Source organism: Lampetra fluviatilis, chromosome 30 (assembly GCF_964198595.1).
Source record: "Lampetra fluviatilis chromosome 30, kcLamFluv1.1, whole genome shotgun sequence".
Lineage (NCBI taxonomy): Eukaryota > Metazoa > Chordata > Hyperoartia > Petromyzontiformes > Petromyzontidae > Lampetra > Lampetra fluviatilis.
The window spans coordinates 8,887,788-8,900,409 of record NC_136304.1 but is presented as its reverse complement, the minus strand read 5'-3'; the positions used below and the strand labels follow the sequence as shown (position 1 = coordinate 8,900,409).

Sequence of the window (12,622 nt, the reverse complement as noted above, 5' to 3'; positions counted from 1 at the left end):
ATCCTCGTTTCATTGTGCCGCTTCTGCCTCAATGTCTCATCACTCTCCTCTGCTGAAGCATCATGTCTCTCTTGTGAAAGTTCACAAAACCATTCACTTTCTTTATCAATGCGCCTTCAATTTCCAAAATCGAACCCATTTTCTCAGTGCTACTCTGCGTCCGCTCTGTTCCCCTCCGTAACACATCACCCTCTTCCTGTGTCCCTCAGTTTTCCTCCACTATCAATGCACTGCATTTCCTCTCATCTCAATGTGCCCGAATGGCTTCACGGTATTCATTCGGAGATCTTGCCGAATGACACACAGGCATTCAATTGTTTCCTGGGCCCTGCTGTCGTGACTGAGAAAATGAAAACAGCTCCAGGGTTCTTCGTCTGCTTCACACAAATTCCGTGGGAAAAGATTGGTCCAAAATGTAAATTGGCTTATCGGCCTAAGCGTTATCATTTTTACCTTTGTCAATTCTGTTAAATGTATCTTTAACCATATTTTGCTACGATAAAAACTTCAGGCCTTTGATTTCAATGGTGAAATTATGCAAACTTCGGAAATTCGGAGCAGAATGTAGTAGCAAAGTGTTGTCGAAGTAATCGGGAGGAGGTTGCGATGGGTTTTGAACACGGTGGGCATGGTGGAGGAGGGCTGGTTCCCAAGCCCGGCACTGGGAGTGTGGCACCTACAGGCCAGCAACAAGGCGGATGGCCTGAAGCCAGACTGTGGCAACGAGACTGAAAAAAATTAACCCGTAAAAACAAAGTTTTTCACTATAAATCCTTTATATGCGTGGCATCGGTTTTATTTTATTATTCATTTCTGTTTTTCTTGAGTAAGAGTTTCATTTTTATCACATTGGTATTTTAAATAAAATATGAATTTTTTGTTTTCCTAAAAAGTGGAAAATTTAGGAAAAAAATTTTCACGAAAATAAATTGTCACGCACAACGAGTCTGTGTGCAAAATGTCAGCTCGATTGGATCACGGGAAGTGGGTTAAAAAACGACCGAAAGATTTGCACGGTCGTAAGCGCGCAAGCAAGTGAACTTAATATAAAGGATTTAAAAAGAGTGATCCTTGAAGGTGAAGTTGTTAATTGCCGCAACAGCTGGTGGATAGTGGTCCTAGAAAGCGATGATGCTAGCTTCACCAGCATTTCCTGTGATTTATCTAAGGTCATACCGTTACCAACGCACGTCAAAGCCGGCCTAGAGCGTGCTTGTCCAGAGCTGATGCTGCTGAAATAATGAGGTCCCAGGAGGCCGTGCGGCTGATGGGTGGTGTAATCAATAATGAGTGTGTTTATGTGTACAGACAGACACATGAAGGACACACATTGCCCGGTTATCTATTTGACGAATGTCATATCTGTTTAGAAAATACCACATTTTTGTCATCAATGCCTAATATATCTCGCTCTCACCGATGCCTGCCTGTAAATGTAAGAATAATCAAAAACCTTTGTTCAATATACCCACAATGGCCTTCACATGCCTGTTCCTCCAGACTGTCCCCGTCTCACCTGACCGTTCCTCGTATCGCGTCGCACTCCCTCCGTAAAGGAAACAGGATATCGCTTTAGTCAGCGACTGGGTAATGCAGCCGCTTTATGAATTATTTGCAACCTCTCGGCTGCGAAACACAACACGAGCCCTCGCTGGTTTCTTCTTTATAAATAGAGGGACTCTGATCCCGAGTGTTAGCGTTAATTAGATTTACATTATCTGGCAGCGTGCAGCTGTGTACGGTCAGAGAACCCGGCTCAGGATCACAACGTTACGAAATCGTAACCTTGGTCTTAAGCCAATCAACATCATCATAGTTCCTCGGTCAATAAAATAGGTACTACCACTGGTAAAATGGTGACGGCTCGTTGCGTATTGCGGTCATTATCCCTGGGAGGCTCTCGAGAGGTTTGATATCTGGGGGGGGAAGAAAAAACACCTCACCGAGTCTCAAGACTCTTTTGTTTCAGGAGGGGTTCCTGCATTGAGAATGTTTGGCAAATTCCTCACCAAGTCACAGTGCTGCCACCTTTTGCTCAAACGAGAGGGGGTCGACGCTCACCTCCATCGGAGGCGACCGAGCACTTGGGTGCAAACTCCACATTCCCGTGGCGAGGACGAGCAAACCCACAAGACGAGCATGGAGAACTCGCTACTAACAATGCGTCACGCAAGTTTCTTGAAGCTCCAGAAACGACGATGAAGACGATGATGAAATTGATGTGCTGCTTACACGTGCGATCTTGCCGATCGTGATTCCGTGGGGCGACTGACAGCGAAGGGCGGCACAACCGAGTACCACTGGTGAGCGTGCCGTGGGGTGGAGGTAGTGTCCTCCGGTATTCCCCTCCACATTTAGCATCAACGTGCGCGTTTAGGAGCACTTGGCTGCTGTAAATGTCCACGTGATAAGCCACTTTGTTGAGCGATCATTTGTGATAGCCATGGCGCTTTTGACAAAGAAATTTAACGACACATATTTGGACCGTCTTATTTGACAGGCACTATTCTACTTTACCGAGAGTTGACATCCCCAGCGTTTAACAGCACTGTCCTTTTTGCATTTGGATTGTCAACCAACACTGGGTAAAACGACAACATGTGCACCTATTGTTCTTCTTTTAACCCCGCCCACTCCCCCCAACACGTTCCATTCATTGGCTACCACATTCAGATAAGCCCCTCCCCCCTCCTCCCCCTTTAACTTGTATTTAAGGGCTGGTCTCTTGGAATTTTGCCTCACTTGATACAGTAATTTTAGCTGTGACGGTCCCACCTGATGACGGAGACTTGTGTTGCCTCCGAAACGTCGTGATTTATAATTCTATCTCTATTATTATTTCTATTATTTTTATTATTTATTTTTACCTACGTGACTTTACCGAAAAAAAACCTAAGAGTAAAAAAAACCCCTAAGAGTCTGACAAAGAGCTCTGTAGTTCAGTGCGTGCTATGTGCGTGCCTGTACGGGCTGACAGTGCAGCAGGTTGCTTACTGCGCTTGCGATCTCTGCTCGACTCCTGGCCATGCACATCGATTGACAAATTGCCACCTGAACTTCCCGTGGGCCTCCTTCCCCTGGATTGACTCATGAAACGAGTGCCTGGTGCACCGTGTACACATCATCGATGAGAAAGAGAGATAAATATAGTGGTGGGGCACGGTGTGGTGGTTTAGACCCTCCCCCCCCCACGGGTGCCACACTAGCGCCACCGACAGACACTCACCCCCTTCATGGTTATACAGTTGTACAGGAGATCTTTAAAAAATGATTTCTTTAGAACTGCTTTTGTATTCAGTTTGTTTTCCTCCCCCCCTCCCCGCCCGCACCTCCGACTAGCACGGTTGGCTACGTACTACGTACGGTGCGAAAGAAGTTCAACAACCGTGTATATCTTTGTCTTTAATGTGTAAGTGCATGCGCGTGAAAAAAACATGTGCGTTTCAAGTAGCCTGCATGCCCAGCCATTGCATGCCAAAAGTAGTTGCTATTTGCCCGGATGAAAGGTGTTAAATGGGTGCGGTACGGGCTCAAAAAAAGACGGGTTAATGTTGTGCTGAAAAATGTTGAGCGGATTGGATTTGCCGACCACTAAATCCAGCAGTGACGAAACTGGCATCTGTAGAGGAGGCTCATGGGCAGATGAGGGCAAGGCGGAGGGTCTCGGCTCAACAACAGCAAGCAGAGCTCTGGCGAGCTAACACACAGTGAGGTGCATCTGTCAGCTATTTCAGTAAACGCATAACGCCTGAGTCTGTCCTGTGACCTCTTGCCAGCAAGCATTCGACACGTCACGTGGCCTATGGGTACACCAGCCTAGGACAAGACCCGTGACATCGCCGCTGCTTCGCAGTGGTGCAGTGTAAGGCTCAAAATCCCTGCGACTGGAATTCAATTACCGGTAACGGATAATATCGGCGCGAGCGGTATCGGAGCCTGTCCTGGGACGCCCCCTAGTTCGATTCAGAATTGAATTAGGAACTGGTGCACTGTCTAAACATCAGTCATGGGGATACAAAGCCAGCTGCGTTTGGTAGCTGGCCACCCATCACTAACAACACTTGCCCCTGTGGGCTATAAGCAAAAGTGAGGGATCTTTGTTTTGCACTGGTGCGTACGTGTGTATATGTGGGGAGCGGTGGCACACCGGTTAGCGCGCTGCGCTACGAACCCGGCGACCCGAGTTCGATTCCCGCTCACGGTCAACACCGGTGATGATTGTCGACCTAATTATCTGAACCGGTCCTGAGCGTTCCTTAGGTCGACTCAGCTTCAAATGAGTACCTGGTGCGGTGTGTAAACATCACCACTTGGGAGACTAAGGGTGTGGTGCTGGTCACCCACCCCATCGTGTGCCGTGCCGGCCTTAATTTGTGCTCGCCAACAGCACTTGCCCCAAAAAGTCTGTTAAGGCTATACGGGGGATCTTTGCCTTGTGTGTATGTGTCTGGTGCGCGTGTGGCAAGTCATCTGTCCGTCTGCCTGGTATGCAGACTGCCTGTGCATGTGTGGGGTGGTGTCAATTTCCTGTGCGGTGCTGTCGGGGTGAGCCTTGCCTGTGACCCGCCTTTCGTGTGTACACGTGTGGTTGATTTCTGAACCCTGCAGCCCCCCGCATGCATCTGCCCCTCTCATTCTCCACCTCTCAGCAAATTCCCTGCCCATGAATCGCGGCTACAGCCTTTGCAGTCTCAGCCTCACTCGCCCTTATTGCTTCTCCATATGCATAATAGTAGCCGCGCTTTGTCTGCGTTTATTTGGCGAGTGGGATTTTAATGCATCTTAGCACTGGCGGAGTGATTTGTCTCAAAGGTGGAGCTGTTGAAGTGCGAATGCGTCATCGTTGATTGAAATCAGTAAACTACGTACGGTGTGAAAGAAGTTCAACATACATACAAACAGGCTAGGGAATTATACAAGAGTCTGAAGTCGGTATAATGTGGTTGAGCAGGTATCCACTTCAGGTGTTGACAATCTGTTGGCGGTTCTGAAGTTAGTGGTGGATTCATCTTCTTGGTTCTTTCGGTAGAGTCACGTAGAAGGGAAATAATAAAATAAAACATAATAAAATAATTCTCACGACGTTTCGGCCACAACGCAAGCAGCCGTCCTCAGTCTTCCCGACAGACCTGTTCTTCACCTGGTCTTCACCTGAGGATGGCTGCTTGCGTTGTGGCCGAAACGTCGTGAGAATTATTTTATCATGTTTTATTTTATTACTTTATTATTTCCCTTTTACGTAACTTTACCGAAAGAACCAAGAAGATGAATCCCTGCAGTCACGAAAGCTTTAAATCGAAATTTAGTGGTGGATGTTATCCATTGTGATGATGGTGGGGGCTAGTCTGTCCATATGACTTCTCAGACATCGGTACTCAATTTATCGACCATGTCGTGATGATCGTTACAACCTTATGATGGTCTAAGCAGTGCGCCATCCGGCCAAATGAAGAACTAACGATGAACAGTTATTTTAGGAATGTATTTTGTTGCTAAGATTAAACCCGCTTGTGGCTACAACCAGCAACACAAACTTGTGTGTGCCCAGACAGAGGCAACTCCTGCCTGCCCCCATGTTCTGGGCGCCACGGTGGCGAGATGTTAACTACCTCGCCTGGTATGCAGGAGGTCGTGGGTTCGATCCTGACCCTGACCCTGACGCCTGCTGCTGCTGTATATTTGGAGTTTGCGTGTCTCTCGCCCCGTGGTCGCGTGGACTTTTCTCCGGGTCCTCCAGTTTCCCCCTCCACATTTAGAAACACGTGTTTAGAGTATTTGGCTGCTAAACATGTCCACGTGATAAGCCACTACGCCGGGCTATCATTTGTGGCCAGGTCACTTCTGCACAAGAACTATGTAGCTCAGTGGGCCTTACCGGGTAAAAAAACTAAACAAATGTAGTTACTACGGTCTTGATGAAGCGCACGCACGCACGCACACGAAGAGCGGTACGGCTCACCAGGGGACCGCTCTCCATCTGCACGGCAGCCCACGCCGGACATTTGTGGGTCGCCAATATCGTCAACACCCACACGTGACTTCCTGGCTCTTCTTCTCACTCCACCCAGATGCTGAAAACCCCATTTAGCCTCAACCCAATGGAGATTAAACCTCCCCTAGTATAAACCTGAGCTATTATTTTCCCAACCAGGCTTAAACCTCCCCTCGTATAAACCCATCTAGCCTAAACCCAATCTGGCAAGACCGGGAAAGATAGCAATAGCGTGGTGGATTGATTAAAACACCAAACTAAAACCTTGTACAAGGAATTATGTCTGCATTAACCACAATACTTGTGGTCAGAATGCAAACAAAAAACAAACTCTAATAATATATACATTGTCTTTGAAACTGATTGGTCCACACCAGAGACAGCTTTCTTTTGAGCCTCTGAGCCTCGTCTCAAACGGTGTTAGACCAGAGGACGCCAAAAGGCGTACAGCCCAAATATATGTTGAACTTCTTTCTCACCGTACGTAGCCAACCGTGCTAATCGGAGGTGCGGCATCATCTCGGCTCCAGGGTAGGTTAGCCCCCTGCAGACCGCCTACTCCACCGACGTGTAAGGTGCCGTCAATACCTGCTCGTGTGCTGGGGTCGTCAGCCACCGCAGTTGTGCCGGGAGCATCCAGGGAGGTCGCGCGCCCCGCAGAGAGTAGAGGAGGGCGCCCAGGCAGGCCGACACGATGAGGCCGGCTACGAGGGCACGCCAGCAGCGTGCCCGTCTCATGGCACCCATCACCCCCCCCCCCCCAACCCTTCCTCACCCGGCCAGGATGGGCATTGTGGCACCTGCAAATAAAACAACACGGCAACTAGGTCCAGTCAACACCACGGCTTCTTGTCGATTTTTTTACGAAAAGAAAGCTCCTTTTTTCAAATTTGCTGTCCAAAAATTATAAGCGCTCGCGACTTCCCCACTCTCCCTGCTGCCCCAGATGCTAGTGGGTGCATGCACCTTCGATCAGCACCGTTGGCTACGTACGGTGTAAAAGAAGTTCAACATACACGCATGCTCCTCATACGAACCAAATGGTTTAATCAAAGTCTGGCCTTAACCTAACCTGGCTTTAACCTGACCTCGCTTCAACCCAACTTGGCCCAAACCTAAACCTAACCCAACACAACACATCGTATTAGAATTGCGCTATCACCATCATGTCTTGACGCGACATTTTAAAGGGAAGTTCCCTGGAAAAGGACATCACGTAACTACGTCTGAAGCCACTTCCATGAACCTCTTCATGGTCACCGCAAGCGCACGTTTTGCATGCCGTACAAAGTCTTCATTACATGTGAATCGAATTAAAAGCTTAAATCTCAAGACCTTAAATTCATTATCTTCAATGACAGTGCCTAATCGTAACATGTTTTTTTGTATATTGGTTATTGGTCTAATTTCCTGAACTCGCTTCATGAGGGAAAGTGGTTTAATCATGGGTGGGTGCCGAGATTATAATCAATCATCTCCAGGGTGCCAGCCCAACTGCTATTGCCCCCCCCCCCCCGTAACCACCTAAAAAAAGTATTTTCTGTAATGCGGTAGTTTCGTGTTCCTGCTGCGTGGCCGAAAAAGCACCGGATTACGGGGAGAGTCGCCACAGTTGGTGTCATCACAGTTACTTGTTCGGAGCGAGATTTTTTTCTTCTGAAAGAGTCAATGATATTACTACTGTTTAACACGTAGGCTTTCGCGGCCAATATCATCCATAATAGAGGTTTTTGGGTTAGATCGCGTAAATATATAAATGTGTCGTTACACGCCGGTGTGCTGTACTAGTGACGAATTGGCACGTTCTGTTTGCGTGACAACCCTTACTAGTTGTCCGTGTCGCGTGGTGGCGGCCAAATTTACTCAAATTCGGTGGGGTGGTTTTGCATCCCCGCGGCCGTCAGAGTTGCCAAATTTCATCGACATTCCACTGTTCTCCTTCACGCTCTGTGAGACCCAAATAAAACCACCCGCCCTGGTCACTGTTGCTTAAAGTGCCGACAACCACCTCTTTATTCACCCCCACCCCGAGGCAGCTATTGCTTGCGCCTGCCACGCAGCTAGTCAGCACGCATTCGTAACATAATAAATCATCACTATCCATCCATATAGTACGCACATTCAACAACGCGCTCATAACATTAAAAAGTCCCCCAACGTATCCGCATGCAATGCTGTACGTGTGTATATGAACGCATGCGCGCTATTGTCAAGCGATTTCGGTTGGTAGGGGATCGTTGGGCGAGGCTTAAGGCACCATGAGGATCGTGAGCGTTGGGATTGATCGCCGAGGTTGAAACAGCCGCACGATGGCAACATTTACGACTCGCCACGTGCCTTCGTTTACGCATCAATACAAAGACAAAACAAAGACACCCCATAAGATTGTTGGGGCAGGTGCTGTTAGCGTGTGTAGCGCTTATGAAAGTCCGGAACGGTAATCGAGGTGGGTGGGTGTGTCAGCACCACTCCCGGCCGCCTTTGTCTCTCCCTCGTGGAAATGTTTTTTTAAACTTAATTACTTAATTAAGGCTGAGCAGACCTCGTTAGAGGCCCAGGACCGGTTCAGATAATCGCCACCGGTGTTGGCCGTGAGAGGGAAATCGAACTCGGGTCGCCGGGTTCGTTGCGCAGCGCGCTAACCGCTGCACCACCGCTCCTCACAATACGCAACATCAATGCCTACACTCATCCACACACACACAGAGTACATCCCACACGTACACCACGTGTATATTATATACATGAATGTACACGCGCAGTGTATATACAAAGATGATCCCCCGTATAGCCTTAACAGACTGTTGGGGCAAGTGTTGTTAGCGAGCACCTATGAAGCCTGGAACGGTACACGAGGGGGTGGGCGATATGACCGGCCGCCTTTGTCTCCCCAGATATCACTCGCCACTGATGTTGTCCGTCACCCGGGGATTCGAACTCGGGGTCGCCGGTTTCGCAGCGCAGTGCGGTAACCACTGCGCCACCGCTCCCCACATCGTATTCTCCCAACAACATCGCACACATATATAGAGACTGACCATGTCTGCTGCTGCTAACGATCATCATCAGACGGAACACAGACATGAGACAGAGGACGTAACACACACGCACGCACGCACGAGCGACCGGGACTCACAGAGCCAGACTCATTGATGCACCCTCCAAGGTATTTTCGGAAAAGTCACGTCGGTAAAAAATAATAAATATAATAGAAATAAAATAATAAATCACGACGTTTTGGAGGCAACACAAGTCTCCGTCATCAGGTGGGACCGTCACAGCCAAATTCATTGATGCACCTTCTTGGTTCTTTCGGTTAAGTCACGTAGAAGGGAAATAATAAAAATAAAACATAATAAAATAAAATTCTCACGACGTTTCGGCCACCACAACGCAAGCAGCCGTCCTCAGGTGAAGAACAGGGCTGTCATTGATGCACCTTCAGCGTTCTCAAGACTCAGCGGAGAGCGCCCGAGGGCCATGCCCGGGGGGGGGGGCGGGGCACTCCAGAGACACGCGGGTTCCACAAGAGCCCGTTAGGCACGGCAAAGACAAAGGTCCCCCCTGTAGCCTTCAACAGACTGTTGGGGAAAGTGCATTTAGCGAGCAGCGCATATGAAGGCCGGAACGGCACACGAGGGGGGGGGGGGGGGGTGGCCAGCGCCACGCCCGACCGCCTTTGTCTCCCCGGTGGCGATGTTTTACTGCACACCGCACCGGGTAGTCATTTAGTCATTTGAGGCCGAGTTGACCTAGGCGAGGGCCCAGAACCGGTTCAGATAATCGTCATACTGGTGTTGGCCGTGAGCGGGAATCGAACTCGGGCCGCCAGGTTCGTAGCGCTAACCATTACACCACCGCTCCCTCCCACCAAGTGACGGTGACGTCTCCACGACGCCTGTGCCAGGCTAGGTGCACTTTGAGGCCACGCGAAGTGTCGAAGGCTCGCTGACAGGAGGTCTCGGGACAGACCCTGCAGGTGCCATGGGGTTGGCTGACTGAGATGACCACTGGTAGATGCACCACCAGCAGCTGTACCCCCCTACTGTGCCAGGCTAGGTGCAGGAGGTCACGGGACAGACCCTCCAGGTGCCACGGTGGAAATACCGAAATAAGCTGCCCCCCTCCACCCGCACAAACACACACATGTACACACACACACACAGACACACACACGTCACACACACACAGACACACACACACACAAACACACAGACACACAAACACACAGACACACAAACACACACGTTACACACACACACGTTACACACACACACTTCACACACACACTCAATGATGAACACACAGACACACACAGACACACACACACGTTACACACACACACACGTTACACACACACACATGTCACACACACACGTCCCACACACACACTACACACACACACGTTACACACACACGTTACACCACAACACACACGTTACACACACACACGTACACACAGGTCACACACACGTTACACACACACACGTTACACACACACGTCACACACACACACACACGTTACACACACACGTCACACACACACACACACGTTACACACACAGAGACACACACACACACAAGTCACACACACACACACGTTACACACACATGTCACACACACACACGTCACACACACACACACGTCACACACACACGTCACACACACACACGTCACACACACACGTCACACACACGTCACACACACACGTCACACACACGTTACACACACACAGACACACACGTCACACACACACACAGACACACACACAGACACACACACGTCACACACACACGTCACACACACACGTCACACACACACAGACACACACACGTCACACACACAGACACACACACAGACACACACACACACGTCACACACACACAGACACACACACGTCACACACAGACACACACACAGACACACACACACACGTCACACACACACAGACACACACACGTTTACACACACACACGACACACACACAGACACACACACACAGTGACACACACAGTGACACACGTCACACACACACACGTCACACACACACACACACGTTTACACACACACACACACGACACACACACAGTCACACACACGTCACACACACACAGTGACACACACAGTGACACACACACACACACAGTGACACACACACACATCTCACCGTGTGCGCTATCCCCGACTCGCCCCCCGCTCGTTGGGAGTCTGCGGCACCTCGTGGAGGAGTCGGCGCGGCTCACAGCGCCAGAGCCTCTCCCACGGCTCCCTCCTCCTCCTCCTCGAGCCTCAACGACTCCTCGCTACCCCTCGCATATATAGCCAGCCTGCCGCCCTCTCCTGCCTCTCATCTGCTCTCTTCACCCTCTCCGACGCTCTCCACCCTCCTCTGTGTGACCAGCAGAACGTGCGAATCGATCTCTCTCTCTCTCCCTGCCCCTCTCCCTCAACAGAGTGCTGCTTGCCGCTGCTGCTATTCGCTATTCCTACATTGCCAGTCGATGTGACCCTCTCTCTCTCTCGCCTCCCGCACCCTTAATATTCATTCACTGTCGGATTCACCGCCACTGTCTCGACACGCCAAATGAATGATCAATCTCCACGTGAATCTTTCTAAATGTTGTATATCCGCCGGATTTAAGCTCAGTGTCTCTCTCTCTCTCTCCCCACCCTCCCACCGCTACCTCCGCAGTCCACACTCACTCCGACTCTCACCCCGACTGCCCCGTATATATGGAATGTGCCCTCTCTCTATCATCATCCGACTCTGCCGTGTGTCTCTCCCCCTCTCTCTCTACGCGAATAATGATCTCGGGACGCTCCCCACTGCCAGAACAGAAGCTCCCACTCTGTCTGTCTCTCTCTCTCTGCGTCTCTCCCCCAACCTCTGTGCCTCCCCCCCCTCTCTCTGTCCTCTTGCCTGCTTTAATGCCCTCTCTTTCCTGCCTGGATAAACATTCTATCCCCCCCCTTGCTTGCTGCCTTTCTCTCTCTCTCTCTTGCCGTAGCTTTCAATCTCTCGCTCTCTCTCGTCTTCGTCTTTGTGCCGTCTCCTCGACTTCACCCTGTTCGCTCTGTCCCTCCTCTTTGAATGCGTGGCGATGAATGAATTACATCTCCCCGCTTCTCTTAACTCCGCTCGCTGAATAATGACCGTCTCTTGTTTGGCTTAATGCGCGCGCGCGCGCCCTCCTCCTCCTCTCTCTCTCCGCTTTGCTGGTTGGTCTGCGCACGCGCACGCACGCGCACGTGTGTGCACACCCACGCACGCGCATACCCACGCACGCGCACCCGCGTGTGTGCACACCCACGCACGCGCATACCCACACCCACACCCACGCACGCGCATACCCACACCCACGCACGCGCATACCCACACCCACGCACGCGCACCCGCGTGTGTGCACACCCACGCACGCGCATACCCACACCCACGCACGCGCATACCCACACCCACGCACGCGCACCCGCGTGTGTGCACACCCACGCACGCGCACATAACCATACATATGCACCATTGGAATCTCCTTTGGCAGTAGCAAAATATGATATACATTTTTTTTTTACCCTTTTATCTGGCGACAAAACTGACACCTTTTTTTTACAAGGAGTCATTATGTTTGCATTGA

At 50.3% G+C, this 12,622-nt stretch overlaps 1 protein-coding gene across 1 annotated transcript in view; it reads right to left on the bottom strand.

The window, feature by feature from the left end:
- LOC144943239 (polypeptide N-acetylgalactosaminyltransferase 16-like) overlaps positions 1-12,200 on the bottom strand; it is a 42,569-nt gene extending 30,369 nt beyond the window's left edge. The window contains exons 1-2 of the mRNA XM_078870550.1: positions 11,161-12,200; positions 6,581-6,792 (exon numbers count right to left, since the gene is read on the bottom strand). Coding sequence (XP_078726676.1) covers positions 6,581-6,739 — 159 coding nt within the window. The 5' untranslated portion in view covers positions 6,740-6,792; positions 11,161-12,200. The remainder of the gene's footprint in view (positions 1-6,580; positions 6,793-11,160) is intronic.
- Between the last annotated feature and the right edge of the window lie 422 nt (positions 12,201-12,622).